Source organism: Ornithorhynchus anatinus, chromosome 2 (genome assembly GCF_004115215.2).
Source record: "Ornithorhynchus anatinus isolate Pmale09 chromosome 2, mOrnAna1.pri.v4, whole genome shotgun sequence".
NCBI classification, from domain to species: Eukaryota; Metazoa; Chordata; class Mammalia; order Monotremata; family Ornithorhynchidae; genus Ornithorhynchus; species Ornithorhynchus anatinus.
In genome coordinates, this window is record NC_041729.1 from 18,802,800 (window position 1) to 18,820,833 (window position 18,034).

General features: G+C 43.3%; 1 protein-coding gene across 3 annotated transcripts in view; it reads left to right on the plus strand.

Moving 5' to 3' along the window:
• The window catches only part of IFT81 (intraflagellar transport 81), a 130,087-nt gene that overhangs the window by 18,986 nt on the left and 93,067 nt on the right, over positions 1–18,034 (plus strand). For all 3 annotated transcript variants that reach the window (XR_005659553.1, XM_039910436.1, XM_029058800.2), the window contains exons 10-11: positions 5,649–5,744; positions 8,368–8,514. Coding sequence is in view for 2 of the 3 variants with exons in the window: in XM_039910436.1 (XP_039766370.1) it covers positions 5,649–5,744; positions 8,368–8,514 (243 nt within the window). In the remaining variant the exon portion in view is untranslated. The remainder of the gene's footprint in view (positions 1–5,648; positions 5,745–8,367; positions 8,515–18,034) is intronic.

Here is an 18,034-nt window from a genome sequence, read left to right on the forward strand (position 1 = left end):
AAAATAAATTATGGATATGTATAGGCTGAGGGTGAGTTAAATATCAGGTGCATCAAGGGTACAGATTCAAGTGTGTAGGTGATGCAGAAGGGAGAGGGAGTAGAGGAAAATTGGGGTTTAATCTGGGTAAGCCTCAAGCCATATGACTAGAGATCTTCATATAAGCCTAGGTATTGTCAAAGGTAGTGTATTGTGCGATTATTTGGAATGCCAAAATAATGTGTCTGTTCAGATCTTACTTGATAAGTTTTCCTTAGTCTTGCAGTATTATAGCAATTTTGTTTTCAAGGCTAATACATTTTTTAAAAGTAGTATTTGTTAAGTGTTTACTGGGTGCCATAAACTGTACTAAGAGCTGGGGTAGATATAAGCTAATCAGGTTGGACACAATCCCCATTTTACAGATGAGTAACTGAGGCCCAGAGAAGTTAAATATCTTGCCCAAGGTCACACACCAGACAAGTGGTGGAGCCGGGATTAGAACCCAGTCCTCTGAATCCCAGACCTGTGTTTTATCCACTAGGCCAAGTAGTTATGATCCTTCAGAGACCTGAACCACAAATCCAATCTGGTCTAGATGTTTTATATGCTCTTTAAGGATCAAACACAAATGGTCAAGAAATAGGAATTCTTCAGTGGCAAATAAGCAATATCCTCTTTTGTGATTATTTTTGTTTTTTCAACTCTCCTTTGCAATGAAAAGAATAAATTGGAAATTTAAATATTTGCAAGGGATTTTAATTGGAAGCTCATCAGTGAATTCCCTATATATATATAGAGAGAGAGAGAAAGAGATGTATACATAAATACTTGCATAAATATGCATATTTCTAGTGGCAGATGACACACTGGTGATAAAGTTTCCTAATGGGTATAATAATAATCATAATGATGGTATCTGTTAAGCACTTACTATGTGCCAAGTACTGTTCTAAGCACTGAATGCAGCTGAAATGGCTCATGTGGGATTTGATTTCTCAATCACACTTATCATACAGAAGAATTGCCCCTGCTGAGGGAAGCCCACATTGTGAAGCAGCGTGGCCTACTGGATAGAGCACAGACCTGGGAGTCAGAATGGTCATGCCGTTTGACCAGGAGCAAATCACTTAACTTCTCTGTGCCTCAGTTACCTCGTCTGTAAAGTGGGGATTAATACTGTGAGTCCCATATGTTGACATGGACTGTGTTCAACCTGATTAGCTTGTTTCTACCCCAGCTTAACAAATACCATAAAAAAATCCCAATGACAATACAACATGCACTTGAATTGTCTTTTCCAGTAATGGAGCTAGGTTGAGTCATCTACCATCCCTTGCTAATACTAGGCATCAGCCAGGGTGGGTAGGCAATATTTGTGGAAACCTTTCTATTGCTAAAGATACAAGCCCAACCTTTGTGTTCCTAGGCTTTATGAACAAGGTATTTCCCTGGAGAAGCAGCATGGCATAGTGGATAGAGCACAGGCCGGGAGTCAGAAGGTCATGAGTTCTAATCCTGGCTCCACCACTTGTCTGCTCTGTGACCTTGGGCAAGTCACTTAACTTCTCTGCGCCTCAGTTACCTCATCTGTAAAATAGGGATTGAGACTGTTTCTCCCACATGGAACACCGACTGTGTCCAACTCTATTTGCTTGTCTCCAACCCAGCACTTAGTACAGTGCCTGATGTATAGTAAGAGCTTAACAAATACCATAATTATTATTTTTTCCTCCCCAAATTTAGTCTTCAAGTGGAAACACCCCCACTTCCCTCCTACAACATCATTCATTGAGCCAGTCCAGAATGAAGAGGGTTTGGGATAGTATTGATCTTAATTTTTGACTTTATAAGTAGTCCTGATTTGTTTTATTTAAATATCTCAGTAGATGTTAAATCTCTGTTGCAGTAATCATGAAGCAATTTAAAATAACATGCATTAGCAAAGCTAATTGACACATTAGTTGCTCTCCAGGGCCCTCAGATCTCCCAACTGTATTTTCTCTGCATCGTAAGGGATGAAATAATATAGCCACGGGCGTGGAGGAGGGTTCGTTTACCCCTGCAGCTTGCCGACGACACTGATGGATTTTGAGGGATCCCTGTCCCAGCCCCCCCTGAGCCCAGCCCAACCTGACTTGGGCCATCATTGACCAAAGTTCAGCCCAAGCCTGAAAGCCATTGAAAAACTCAAGAACCAGCCCTGCTTTAGCAAAGTTTGAATATGTGAAATAATTCTAGATAATAATAATGATAGTAATTGTGGTATTTGCTAAGCACTTACTATGTGTCAAGCATTGTTCTAAGCTCTAGAGAAGACACAGGCCTCACAATCTAAATACAAAGGAGAACTGGTATTGAATCCCCATTCTGCAGATGGAGTAACTAAGCCACAGAGAAGCAGAGTGACTTGCCCGAGGTCAAACAGCAGGCATATGGCAGAGCCAGGATTAGAACCCAGGTTCCCTGACTCCCTAGCCTATGCTCTATCCATTAAGCCATGCTACATACTGTCCCACTAGCACTAGCGATGCCTGGCCACAAAAATGTATTCGCTCATGTTATAAGGATTTGTAAGGGAGCTGTTGAACTAGGAGTCCACATGTTTTATAAGTTAATATCATCAGGGATGAAAGTAAAAATGGACAATAGCTGAAAGCTGGCACAGGGGTGAGGCATTTAAATGCCTGTCTGTTCTGATGGGACCTGTGCCAGAAGGTGGCAGAGGGAGATGGGTGGGCAAGGAAAAGGTTGTCGAGGTTTAGGGGAACCCCTCAGGCCTCTGGGCTGGGCCAGAAACTGCTTCTTGCCAGCCAAAACAGCTGTGGAGCAGCCGGAGTGTGGGCTGGCTTTTCCCTGACCCCCACCCCAGCCACCGTGCTCTATCAAGAGCCATGCCAGCTAACTGCAGTGCTGGCAGGCACACTGCAGTTTGGGCCCTGCACTATCGCTTTGGATGGGGGATGGTGCCATGTTGGGGTCATATCTACTCCTCGGCACCATAACTATGTCAAAAGGCAGTCTAGCCCCCTTCACTGGCCTGGAGTTCCTGGACCAGTAAGATCGGTGCCAGTAGAAGAAATCCCCCCCACCCACTCTAAAATAATTCATACTAGAACAGGCTCACGGGCACTTATCATTTTACTAGTGTGATATTCTGATGGTTCTGGCCTACTTCCATCCCTGAGTACCATTGCTCAAAGTCAAACGTTTATCCAGAAAGTTTATAGAACAATAATGATAATCCAAATAGGTTAATCCAGAATTGCCATTTTGCCCCAAGTTATCCAAATTGGTAATGCACCTGGCCTGGGTTTACCTGGGGTAGATATATATTTAAAAATAATTTGATCATATAAACTCAGTTTTTTTGGCGGAATTCACCCTAAGCAAGTCTAATATTAGTGGGGACTGTGTCTTGCAGAAAGAGAGATGATTTTACAGCTACAAACTACAATATTGGAGCTGTATGACCTTAGGCAAGTCTGTTAACTTCTCTAGACCTCAGCTTCCTTATCTGTTCTTTCTTCCCTTTAGATTGTTAGACCCATATGGGATAGGAACCGTGTGACCTGTTTGACATGATGATCTTATGTGTACCCAGGGCTTAGTACAGGACTTGTCCCATAGTTAGCACTTACTACCACAATTAATGTTATTTTGGAATCCTCTCAGGAAGCTTGATTGACAGGCTGCATTTCAAGCTTTTTCATCCTTTCCCCTCAGCAGCTCTTTGATGATGGTGATAGTATTTGTTAAGCACTTACTGTGTGCCAAGCACGGTTCTAAGCGCTGGGGTAATCAGGTTGCCCCATATGGGGCTCACAATTTTAATCCCCATTTTACAGATAAGGTAACTGAGGCCCAGAGAAGTTAAGTGACTTACCCAAAGTCACACAGCTGACAAGTGGTGGAGCTGGGATTAGAACCCACGGCCTCTGACTCCCAAGGCCGGGCTCTTTCCACTAAGCCATGCTGCTTCTCAGCATTGGGGTAGATACAAGGTAGTCAAGTTGTCCCAGGCGGGACTCACAGTCTTCATCCCCATTTTACAGATGAGGTAACTGAGGCCCAGAGAAATTAAGTAATAATGTTGGTATTTGTTAAGCGCTTACTATGTGCAGAGCACTGTTCTAAGTGCTGGGGTAGATACAGGGTAATCAGGTTGTTATACATGAGACTCACAGTCTGAATCCCAATTTTACAGATGAGGTAACCGAGGCATAGAGAAGTTAAGTGACTTGCCCATGGTCACACAGCTGACAAGTGGCAGAGCCGGGATTCGAACCCATGACCTCTGACTCCCAAGCCCAGGCTCTTTCCACTGAGCCACACTGTTTCTCTGTGACTTGCCCAAAGTCATGCAGCTGACAAGTGGCGGGGGCCGGGATTCGAACCCATGACCTCTGATTCCCAAGTCTGTGCTCTTGCCACTAAGCCAAGCTGGAGGGTCTAGTGGCAACAGCAGCTCCCGAGCAGATCAGGGCTAGTGGCCAAAGCAAGGAAACAGCAGTGAGATGGAGGCCACTTTTCTCATTCTTTCTTCCGATTTCATAGTACCACCACTGCCACTAGGACTAAAGTTGTAAGGACTGCCATCAGTGGAGTCAGTCGTGTTTATTGAGCGCTTACTGTATGCGGAGCACTGTACTAAGCACTTGGGAGAGTACAGTAGAACAGACAAAGTCCCTGCCCACAATGAGCTTAGAGTCTAGAGAACTGTGGTACTTGCAGCAGCAGTAGGGAAAATCGTAGAGCTGTCCTCTCTCCTCTGCCCCTCCCACCACCAAGTTCCCTTTGGAGATCATTTAATTTGCATTCTGATAGCTAAAACCACTTTAAGCCAGGAAGGATTATTTTTTATAAATCAAATAGATTGTAAATGTACCAATCCCTGGCGCAGATAAACAGATCCAGCCCATCAGCTCCCTTTATAAACAATTTAAATGAATTTTATAAACTGCAAATTCATTTTTAAGGGATTGTTTCATATCTCATTACAATAAGGTTACCTTGTTTAGAATTATTGCCTGAAAAAAGCACAATACAATATTCCCCCATTGTGGGACAGAAAGCATGTATGATTTGACAACCTTGTACCTACTCCAGCTCTTAACACAGGGCTTGAGACAATAAGTGATTAATAAATACCATAATAATCATCAAATGAAACTTCACGATAAAATTTGGAGATATTATTTATCCTTACTATATATCACTCTATTGTAGCTAGACTAGGGCAGGGGAGTTAACAGTCCTAGCCTTTATATTTATCCTTGGAATACAAAGTGGAGGCCAGTCTTGGAGGAGGGGGTGAAGAGAGAGAGATTGACCGCAAACCCATTGTGGGCGGGGAACGTGTCTACCAACTCTGGTGGATTGTAGTCTCCCAAGTGCTTAGTGCAGTGTTCTACTCACAGTAAACACTTCATAAATCCCATTGTTGGGGGAGGGGGGGAGAGAGAGAAATCTCAACTATACCCAATTTTATAAAAGAGATAGCACCTCCTAGGGGATATTTTCCCTAGCATCATACAGTACTAGTATTGTCTGTAAGGGAAGAATTCCTCTAACTGAATCACACACAATAGGGCTGTCAAAGATTGGTTTGTCCTGGCTGAACCCAGAAAGTTAGGGTATTCATTTGCTGCACTTCCTGACTTTTTCAGATAAATGATGTCAACACACAGATTAATCATCTGATTGAAAAGAAAATGATGAGAAATGAGCCAATTGAAGGGAAACTTTCACTCTACCGACAACAGGTAAGAAGAACAATGGTCTATTGTACCTAGCCTGCAAGCCTACCATTGCTGAATTTTGGAATGTGTTATGTACAGTTTTAAAGGGAGGAGGAAGCAAAGAACAGTCCTTCTTTTGTCAGTCTTAATCTCCAGATTATAGATCAGAACCAAAAAAATACAAAATGGGTGTTCAATATGAAACATAATCTACTATTATAATCTATCATCTGATGATGCCTAGTTTCCACAGCGTCTTCCAAATAAAACAGTAGAATTTTTGCCCTGATTACATCTATGGATATAAAGTTTCATTACATTTTTCATAAAGCTTAAAGGTAAAAGTGTTTATAAAATTGAATTAATAAAAGGCATACCTTTTTAAGTTTTGAAGTTGTTAGATGGGATATATAAATAATGATGAAGTTGGTGTTAAAATTATATTTATTTTAACCACAACAATGAAATAGGGAGGCATTACAGTTTCGAAGAAAGTCACCCATTAAGCAAACGATAGTTGGAACCAGTTCAATGTATTAACTCAGTCTTAAATACAAACTCTGATTCTCTAAAATAAAAGCATCCTTTTGACTTATTATGGCATCTGTTTCATGTTAAAGGTCATGACTGTATCAATCAATTGTACTTATTGAGTGCTTACTATATGCAGAACACTGTACTAAGCACTTGGAAAACACAATCCCTGCCGACAATGAGCTCAAAGTCTAGAAGGGGAGACAGACATTTATATAAATAAATAAATGACAGATATGTACATAAGGGTTGTGGGGCTGAGGGAGAGGTAAATAAAGGGAGCAAATTAGGGTGACGCAGAAGGGAGTGGGAAAAGAGAAAATGGGAGCCAAGTTGTTATACTATACATTACTATACTTCACTGTCAAATGAAACATTATGGACTCATACAAATATTTTAAAAAACTTTTACATGAGGGCAGGTAATGCAGGTAAATTTGTTCAAAGCACTATTTGTATCTTTCCAGTGAAAGATATTTGAAGATATGGGGAAGGCCCACAAAAATTCATGTCTAATGCCAAGTTTTGTGGAAGTGGTTTCCAAAAATCATCATAACTGATTTTTGCTTTTAAATGTTTCAAAAAAAACACCAAATAAAATGTATGTTTTCTGAAAGAATTAATTATAATTCTGGTATTTAATAAGCACTTATTATGAGCGAAGCATTGGGGTAGATGTAAAGGGATCAGATAAAGGACCTGGGTTCTAATCACAGCTCCGCCTCTTGTCTGTTGTGTGACCTTGGGCGAGTCACTTAAATTTTCTGTGCCTAAATTACCTCATCTGTAAATTGAGGTTTGAGACTGTGAGCTCCACGTGAGACATGGACTATGTCCAACTTGATTTGCTTGTTTCTACCCCAGCACTTAGTACAGTGCCTGGCACATAGTAAGCGTTTAACAAATACCATTAAAAAAATCCAAGAATATAGATTTGGCCATTTAGATCATTTTATACTGAGGAATGATCCTGTCACTGAAGTAAGGCAGAAACCAGCATTCTTCAAAAATTGTAACCCTAATTTGAAATTATAATTTACTCAGAGTTGGCTGAAAATCATGCAGTTGATTACCTTGTATATACCATAGTATTTAGTGCAGAGTTTGGCGTATAATAAGTCGTAACAAATTCATTCATTAATTCAATTTTATTTATTGAGCACTTACTGTGTGCAGAGCACTGTACTAAGCACTTGGGAAGTACAATTCATCAAGAGATAGAGACAAGCCTTAAAATACTATTATTGTCATGTAAGCTCATTATGGGCAGGGAACATGTCTGCTAATTCTGCTGTATTCTTTTCTCCCAAGAGCTTAGTACACTGCTCTAAAGATAATAAGAGCTCAGTAAATGCCAGTGGTTGACTGACTAATACTATGAATTTGAGGTCAAATGAGCAGCCTTTTTTGGCCATGGGATAGCATCCTAGTGTGAACCTGATTATCCTGGAAGTCATTTTAATTGGTACTAGTTACCCTGGGGGTATTGGTGATGATTTGCTGTTCTTCCTATCCCACTGGGAGTCCCCTTGGGCTCTGGATTGTCTTCAGGTCTTCTGAGTTCAGGCCCAACTTATCTGTCAAGTAGACAACTGTGTGAATATCAGAGTTCTTAGAATGGTTTGAGGGGCAGGACTAGTGGTTCCTGGCTGAAAAAACATTATTCACATCTGCCTGGATTGAGCCTTGTAAATGTTGGCTTAATGTGAAAGATTAGGTTTCATGCAGTTCAATTTCCACTGTAAAGATTCTTTCAAAAAATATGCCTGCCCTGTAACTCACCTGACCAGCAAAGCCATTTGGAGAAAACTCAAAATGTAAAAGCTCATGTAAATTTTGCTTTATTTTTGCTGGACTTTGGATGTTTTTCCCTTATAATCTGAATGTCATTTTAACAAGATTTTAATTTTAGAATTATGTCCTATTTTTTCCTGGATATTCATTCATTCATTCAATAGTATTTATTGAGTACTTACTATGTGCAGAGCATTGTACTAAGCTCTTGGAATGTACAATTGGGCAATAGCTGGAGACAATCCCTGCCTATCGACGGGCTTACAGTCTGTATGTGGATTTTACTGGATTCATTTTGAATGAACATTTAAATTTGCAGGCCTCTATAATTTCTCGTAAAAAAGAAGCCAAAGCAGAAGAGCTTCAGGAAGCAAAAGAAAAATTGTCCAATTTGGAGAGGGAGCTATCTGAAAAGGCAAATCAGACACGTCAATTTGATGGCACTGAAGTATTGAAAGGGGACGAGGTAAATTTAAATGAGTAAATGTAATATGTACTTATTATTATTAAAACTATTATGCTCTTATTTGTCTAAATATTAATGTTAATTTTATTATAGAAAATTATGTATAGTTTATATTGCCTAGGGTAACTGAAAAAGAAAATATTTTCATGCAAAGATGGAAGGTTTTCCTGACACATTATAATTTCCAAATAATTTTCTTTACATTTCCTACCCTAAAATTAAGAAGGGATTACTCAACATTTTTATTTAAATTACAAGTTTATGTGCAAAAAGGTGAAGCAAAAGTAAATGGTATTAATAAATAATTAAATTCAGATATTTGGGTAAAATCTTAGCATCTATATGGGTACCTTGAAGTATCTTAGCAGTAGAAACCATATAACTGCAGAATGAAGGCAAAATTTATTTGTTGAAAGGCAAATTTGAGTCTGCCAATTTGTCTTTATCCATGTTTATTTTTATTGGTTATCAATTCATTCATTCATTCAATAGTATTTATTGAGCGCTTACTATGTGCAGAGCAGTGTACTAAGCGCTTGGGATGAACAAGTCGGCAACAGATAGAGACAGTCCCTGCCGTTTGATGGGCTTACAGTCTAATCGGGGGAGACGGACGGACAAGAACAATGGCAATAAATAGAGTCAAGGGGAAGAACATCTCGTAAAAACAATGGCAACTAAATAGAATCAAGACGATGTACAATTCACTAACAAAATAAATAGGGTAACGAAAATATATACAGTTGAGCGGACGAGTACAGTGCTGTGGGGATGGGAAGGGAGAGGTGGAGGAGCAGAGGGAAAAGGGGAAAAAGAGGGTTAAGCTGCGGAGAGGTAAAGGGGGGATGGCAGAGGGAGAAGAGGAGCTCAGTCTGGGAACGCCTCTTGGAGGAGGTGAGTTTTAAGTAGGGTTTTGAAGAGGGAAAGAGAATCAGTTTGGCGGAGGTGAGGAGGGAGGGCGTTCCGGGACCGCGGGAGGACGTGACCCAGGGGTCGACGGCGGGATAGGCGAGACTGAGGGACAGTGAGGAGGTGGGCGGCAGAGGAGCGGAGCGTGCGGGGTGGGTGGTAGAAAGAGAGAAGGGAGGAGAGGTAGGAAGGGGCAAGGTGATGGAGAGCCTTGAAGCCTAGAGTGAGGAGTTTTTGTTTGGAGCAGAGGTTGATAGGCAACCACTGGAGTCGTTTAAGAAGGGGAGTGACATGCCCAGATCGTTTCTGCAGGAAGATGAGCCGGGCAGCGGAGTGAAGAATAGACTGGAGCGGGGCGAGAGAGGAGGAAGGGAGGTCAGAGAGAAGGCCGACACAGTAGTCTAGCCGGGATATAACGAGAGTCCGTAACAGTAAGGTAGCCGTCTGGGTGGAGAGGAAAGGGCGGATCTTGGCGATATTGTAGAGGTGAAACCGGCAGGTCTTGGTAACGGATAGGATGTGTGGGGTGAACAAGAGAGACGAGTCAAGGATGACACCGAGATCGCGGGCCTGAGAGACGGGAAGGATGGTCGTGCCATCCACGGTGATAGAGAAGTCTGGGAGAGGACCGGGCTTGGGAGGGAAGATGAGGAGCTCAGTCTTGCTCATGTTGAGTTTTAGGTGGCGGGCCGACATCCAGGTGGAGACGTCCCGGAGGCAGGAGGAGATGCGAGCCTGAAGGGAGGGGGAGAGGACAGGGCAGAGATGTAGATCTGCGTGTCATCTGCGTAGAGATGGTAGTCAAAGCCGTGAGAGCGAATGAGTTCACCGAGGGAGTGAGTGTAAATGGAGAACAGAAGAGGGCCAAGAACTGACCCTTGAGGAACTCCAACAGTTAAAGGATGGGAGGGGGAGGAGGCTTCAGCGAAGGAGACCGAGAATGACCGGCCAGAGAGGTAAGAGGAGAACCGGGAGAGGACAGAGTCCGTGAAGCCAAGGTGAGATAAGGTATGGAGGAGGAGGGGATGGTCGACAGTGTCAAAGGCAGCAGAGAGGTCAAGGAGGATTAGAATGGAGTAGGAGCCATTGGATCTGGCAAGAAGGAGGTCATGGGTGACCTTAGAGAGAGCAGTCTCGGTAGAGTGGAGGGGACGGAAGCCAGATTGGAGGGGGTCTAGGAGAGAATGGGAGTTAAGGAATTCTAAGCATCGATTGTAGACGACTCATTCTAGGATTTTGGAAAGGAAGGGTAGTAGGGAGATAGGGCGATAACTGGAGGGGGAAGTGGGGTCGAGAGCGGGTTTTTTTAGGATGGGGGAGACGTGGGCATGTTTGAAGGCAGAGGGGAAGGAGCCCTTGGAGATTGAGTGGTTAAAAATAGAAGTTAAGGAAGGGAGGAGGGCAGGGGCGATGGTTTTAAGAAGGTGAGAGGGAATGGGGTCCGAGGCGCAGGTGGAGGGGGTGGCACTTGCGAGGAGGGAGGAGATCTCCTCTGAGGATACTGCAGGGAAGGATGGGAAAGTAGGGGAGGGGGTTGGTGGGGAGGAGGGGAGAGGCGGAAGGGTGACTTTGGGGAGCTCAGACCTGATCGTGTTGATTTTCGTGAGGAAATAGGTGGCCATATCATTGGGAGTGAGAGATGGGGGAGGGGGAGGAACAGGGGGCCTAAGGAGAGAGTTAAAGGTCCGGAACAATTGGCGGGGGTGACGGGCATGGGTGTCGATGAGGGAGGAGAAGAAGCTTTGCCTGGCGGAGGAGAGGGCAGAGTTAAGGCAGGAATCAATGGGTATATACTAAATTTTCCTAGCACTTAGTGCTGGGCCAATATTATTTACAGTCTTTTTCAGAGACCTATGTGAAACATTTGAGAGTATGCTGATTATTTTCAGTGACTGAGAATTGCACTCATTGTATCTGTAGTCATCCGGTTTAGATCAAGAGGACAGTGCTCAGTATACAGTAAGCACTTGATAAATGCCACTGATTGATTGACTGATTATTTAGTTTGTGGGGTGGGGAACTACCACGAGCAAGAAGGGAGGCAGGATCTGACCTTTTTCTTCCAAGTCACTGGCTGGATGAGTCTTTGCGTCTCCATTTGTGAGATACAACCCAAAACGGTGCTAGGAGCCAGCTTAGCCTCTCAACTTCCTTTTGGAAAGAGAACAGGGGAGGAGAAGGATAGGAGAAAGGAAGAAAGGAGAGGGGAAACAGGGAGACGGAATAATGGGCCCAGGGGAAGGAGCATGGATTTGGGAGTTAGAGGACTTGGATTCTAATCCAGGCTCTGTCATTTGCCTGCTGTGTGACCTTGGGTAAGTCACTTAACTTCTCTATTCCTGTTTAACTTTTCTGTTTCCTCATCTGTAAAATGGGGATTCAATACCCGTTCTCCCTGCTAATTAGGCCGTGAGCCCACCTGGGATAAGGACTGTGTTCAACTCGATCATCTATCCCAGTGCTTAGTACAGTGCCTGGCCTAAAGCAGGTGCATAACAAATACCTCAATTTTGAGAGTAGGGTGGAAAGGAGGAGTGGGGCATGTGGGGAGTGAGGGAGAAGCAGATGAAAAGAGTGGGAGAAATGAGAGATAATGAGAAGAGGCCTGGAGGTAGAGAGGACATGGTGAGGAGAAGGGGAGAAAGAGAACAAAGGAAAGCCCATCAAATTTCCAAACCTAACAGATTCTGCTTTGACCTGATATTCCTTGACCTCTGCCTTTGACACCGGCCACTCCCTTCTCCGGAAACACTACCTAATCTTAGTCTCTGTGACAGTTAATTATTATTATTCAATAGTATTTATTGAGCGCTTACTATGTGCAGAGCAGTGTACTAAGCGCTTGGGATGAACAAGTCGGCAACAGATAGAGACAGTCCCTGCCGTTTGACGGGCTTACAGTCTAATCGGGGGAGACGGACAGACAAGAACAATGGCGATAAATAGAGTCAAGGGGAAGAACATCTCGTAAAAACAATGGCAACTAAATAGAATCAAGGCGATGTACAATTCACTAACAAAATAAATAGGGTAACGAAAATGTATACAGTTGAGTTAATTATTACTAATAATTATTATAGTATTTGTTAAGTGCTTACTATATGCCAAGGACTGGGGTAGATACAAGAGAGTCAGGTTGTCCCATGTAGGGCTCACAGACTTAATCCCCATTTTCTAGGTGAGGTAACTGAGGCCCAGAGAAGTGAAGTGACTTCCCCAAGGTCACACAGCAGACAAGTGACAGAGCCGGGATTAGAACCCATAACCATGACATGGGTCCTGGGTCATGTTCTGTGACAGTTCTCTACTAGTTACATCCTACGTCTCTAACTAATCCTTTTCAGCCTATTTTGCTGGCTCTTTCTCTGCCTCCCACCCCAAACTGTGGGTGCCCCTCCACGCTCTATTCTGAGACCCCTTCTTTTCAATTTATACTCACTATTTTGGGGAACTCATCCACTGCCATGGCATGGCACAGTGGATAGAGCACGGGCCTGGGAGTCAGAACATCATGGATTCTAATTCCAGCTCTGCCACTTGTCTGTTGTTTGACCTTGGACAAGTCATTTCAATTCTCTGTGCCTCAGTTACCTAATCTGCAAAATGGGGGTTAAGACTGTGAGCCCCATGCGGGACAGAGACTTTGTCCAACCTGATTTCCTTGTATCCACCCCAGCGCTTAGTAAAGCGCTTGGCAAGTATTAAGTGCTTAACAAATACCGTGATTATTATAATTTTTATCATTAACTCTATGGCCATACCTCCCAAATATACCTCACTAATCCTGACCTCTGTCCTTCTCTACAATCTCCCATTCCCTGCTGCTTCCAAAACATTGCTGCATGGAAAACATGCTGGCACTTTAAGCCCAATGTGTCCAAAACTGAGCTACTCATCTTCCCTCCTAAATCCTTTTCTCCTTGTAACTTTTCACATCACACCACTGTTCTTGCTGTCTGTCAAGCTCATGCTGTTGGCGTTTTCTCTGATTCCTCCCTCTCTTTTCACCCATATTCACTCTGTAGCTCTACATTCAATCAGTGGTATTTATTGAGCTCTTACTATGCACAAAGCCAAGTACTAAACACTTGGTAGAGTACAGTACAACAGAGTTAGCAGACACATTCCTTGCCCACAACGAGCTTACAGTCTACAGGTCTATTGTTAGTTCTTCCTTCACAACATTTCCAGGATCCACCCTTTCCTCTCCACAAATACCATATAAGTATCCTTCAGGCAATTAAAATATCCTGGCTAGGCTACCGCATCAGCCTCCTCACTGATCTCCCTGCCTCCATTGGCTCTCCAGTCTGTATCTCATACTCCTGTCCGGATGATTTTTCTAAAGTCTCCCTCTACATACGGCTCCCCATTCTTCAAAAACCTCCAGTGGTTGTCCGTTCCTATTAGCATCAATCAGAAACTTCTGACCATTGGCTTTAAAGCACTCCATGAGCTCTCTGTCTCTTTATTAACACTCTATCCTCTCAAACTAACCCCCTCAAGTGCCTCATTCTCATCTCTCTCCTGCCAACCTCCTGCTCATGACCTGCCCCCGGCCTGGATCTCCCTCCCAGCCTTGTTATCTGCCGGACAACAGTTCCCCCCTCCCCACTCCTCCCCCAGCATCTTCAAGCCCTTCTGAAATTACATCTCTTCCAGGAGAGCTTCCCTCGATAAATTCCTAATCTCTCCACATTATATCCCCTAACTGCCACTTCAGTCCTTCCACACCAACCTAAGTGCTTCAGTTCAACCCCTGTAATATCTGTGTACATATGCTATGTGCTCTTTTACTTGTGCCTATCTGAAATTTATATGTGTCTGTCTATTCTTCTAGATTATAATAATAGTAATAATCATGGTATTGGTTAAGTGCTTACTTTGTGCCAAGGACTGTACTAAGCACTGAGGTAGATACAAAATAATCAGATTGGATCCAATCCCTGTTCCACATGGTTATCACCGAGTAGGTGGGAGGAAACTGAGGTATAGAAAAATCAAGTGACAAAGGTCACCTAGCAGGCATGTGACAGAGCTGGGATTAAAATCCAGGTTCTCTGACTCCCAGACCCATGCTCTTTCCACTAGTCCCATAGAGGCTATGAAATGAATTTTTTTCCTCTAACCCCATCCCAGAGTGATATTAGATAGGATATTAAAAGTCCCTGAAGGACCAGCCTCCTGAAACTTATACCCCCTGAAGTCCTGCCATCAGAGGTTCTGGCTTGTCACAGTGGGTAGAGGCAATTTGGCTCTGAATATAACAATAGATTCTTCTTCCTATTCTGGGCGGAGTACTCTTCCCCCAAGGCCAGTATTTGACTGATAAAGTGATTTAAATAGGTTACTGTGTAACTTTTTTAAAGTGTTTGAAAGTTGATGGTAATGTAGATTCACCTGTTCAAAAGGTTTTGATTTGTTCTCTCAAGACTTTATGTTAACTGGATTTAGGTTGCTTTATTTTTCCAGGTTAAAATGCCTTCTAGGTAAACTGGAGAAGTCCAGAACAAATAACGTTGTGCTTCAATGTCAAGGCTCTTGAATGTAATTAAGAATTTCAGTTAACATGAAGATCCACAAGGCATTAGCCCATTCTCAATATCACTTTGACTTCTCATCATTCATTCATTCATTCATTCATTCAATAGTATTTGTTGAGCGCTTACTATGTGCAGAGCACTGTACTAAGCGCTTGGAATGAACAAGTCGGCAACACATAGAGACAGTCCCTGCCGTTTGACGGGCTTACGGTCTAATCGGGGGAGACGGACAGACAAGAACAGTGGCAATAAATAGAGTCAAGGGGAAGAACATCTCGTAAAAACAATGGCAACTAAATAGAATTGAGGCGATGTACATTTCATTAACAAAATAAATAGGGTAATAAATATATACAGTTGAGCAGACGAGTACAGTGCTGAGGGGATGGGAAGGGAGAGGAGGAGGAGCAGAGGGAAATGGGGGGAAAAGAGGGTTAAGCTGCGGAGAGGTGAAGGGGGGGTGGTAGAGGGAGAAGAGGAGCTCAGTCTGGGAACGCCTCTTGGAGGAGGTGAGTTTTAAGTAGGGTTTTGAAGAGGGGAAGAGAATCAGTTTGGCGGAGGTGAGGAGGGAGGGCGTTCCAGGACCGCGGGAGGACGTGGCCCAGGGGTTGACGGCGGGATAGGCGAGACCGAGGGACGGTGAGGAGGTGGGCGGCGGAGGAGCGGAGCGTGCGGAGTGGGCGGTAGAAAGAGAGAAGGGAGGAGAGGTAGGAAGGGGCAAGGTGATGGAGAGCCTTGAAGCCTAGAGTGAGGAGTTTTTGTTTGGAGCGGAGGTTGATAGGCAACCACTGGAGTTGTTTAAGAAGGGGAGTGACATGCCCAGATCGTTTCTGCAGGAAGATGAGCCGGGCAGCGGAGTGAAGAATAGACTGGAGCGGGGCGAGAGAGGAGGAAGGGAGATCAGAGAGAAGGCTGACACAGTAGTCTAGCCGGGATATAACGAGAGCCCGTAGCAGTAAGGTAGCCGTTTGGGTGGAGAGGAAAGGGCGGATCTTGGCGATATTGTAAAGGTGAAACCGGCAGGTCTCGGTAACGGATAGGATGTGTGGGGTGAACGAGAGAGACGAGTCAAGGATGACACCGAGATTGTGGGCCTGAGAGACGGGAAGGATGGTCGTGCCATCCACGGTGACTTTTCAGCAGGGAAGTATGTTGCCATGGGTGTTTTTAAAAGATAATCCATGCAGCTGTAGATAGGATAGGCTGAAGAAGGGAGTGACTTGAGGTGAAGAAACTAGTAAGGAAACTTAGATGAGTCTAGCCAGGGAGGGATGAACGCTTAGAACAAGAGTGGTAACAGTAAAGTGGAGTGGAAAGGGTCAATAAGAAGAGAATCTCCTCCCTCCCTACTTAGAATGTGAACCCCATGTGGGACAGGTGTTTTGTCCAGCCTGATTAACTTGGATCTACCCCAGTGCTTGATGCAGTAAGCCCTTAATAAACAACATCATTATTATTATCATTATAAGAATCAGCATGGCCAAGTGGATAGAGCATAGGCCTGGGAGTTAGAAGGAATCTTCCTCCCTCCGTCCCCCTGTCAAAGCCTTATTGGAGGCACATCTCTTCCAAGAGGCCTTCTCTGATTAAGCCGCTCTTTCCTCTTTTCACACTCCCTTCTGCATCACCCTAACTGGCTCCTTCCAGTTCTTCCCCCATCCCAGCCTCATAGCACTTATGTACATATCTGCCATTTATTTATATTATTGCCTGTCTCCCCCTCCTTAGACTGTAACCTCATTGTTGTCGTTTTGTACTCTCCCAAGTGCTTATTAGTACAGTGCTCTGCACAGAGTAAGTGCTCGGTAAATACGATTGAATGAATGACCTGGGTTCTAATCCTGGCTCTGCCTGTGGGATCCTTGGCAAGTCACTTAACTTCTCTGAGCCTCAGTTCTCTCAACTGTAAAATGGGGATTAAAGCTGTGAGCCCCATGTGGAATGCAGACTTGTGTCCGATCTGATTAGCTTGTACAGTGCCTGGTACCTAGTAAGCACTTAAACACCATTAAAAAAAAAAAATCTGCAGAAATTAGAAATACTGAATGTTAAAGGTAAATGACAAAGGTGACACCAAGAATGTGAGCTTCTGCATCAGAGAGGATGGTGGTATGTTAGCACTTATTGGAAAATAAGGAAGAAGAGAGGGTTTGGAGGAAGCTGAGCTTCTTGAGTTTATAGTGCTGACATCATCCAGATGGAGATAGTGGAATAGTAAATGAGGTTTGGGCTGGAATGAGGGTAAGCGTTTGTAGGAAGCTATGGTCATAAAGGTAGTTCAGGAGATGAGGATTAGGATAAAATAAAGCCAATTTGGTTTTACCAGAAGGAGGTCATTGGAAAGTTTTATGATTGTAGCCTCACTAAAAAGGGCAGCTTCCAGATTGATTGCAAGGAGTGGAGAAGCATGCTATTCCAATGCTCTGATTTAGTGTTTTCTAAAATGTTTATGTTCATATTTTCATAACTTTCATGTTGTTTCAGTCTTATACCCTAATCATGTTTTTCATTCTAATGGTGTGGATTACATTTAATATAGAAAATATTTTCATTTGTATATCATCTGTTTATTGAGAAGCTTATTACAGTGTGTAAATCTGATTTATCGTCATGGTCCTTCTATTGACTAGTACTATTATTGTCATTTTTAGATGAAGACTGAGGCATAAAATGTTAAATCACTTTTCCTAAGTTGGTGATTTGGGCCAAGTTCGGTGACCCAAAATTCACAATTCAAAGACAGAGCTAGGACTAGAATCCCAATCTCTTGGTCCAGTGTTCTATCTGTGGAACTTTACCAATTGGCCCCTCTATGTCTCTGACATTCTTTTAATCATTTGTTATCAAAGCCTCCTCATTTCTTAGCTCTGCTGTTTATAGCTTGGACTCATGGGATCTGGCACTCAAATGAATGAATGTCTTTTCTATCTGGACTCTTTCATAGCAGCACCCGAACCTGAAGTTAAGGTTGTCTTAGCACTTCATCCCCTGAAAGGTCAATCCTGGCTTATGTTTGAAGGGGCGAGTGTATTGTTTCTCGTTTAATCATAACAAGGAGCTCCACTGCC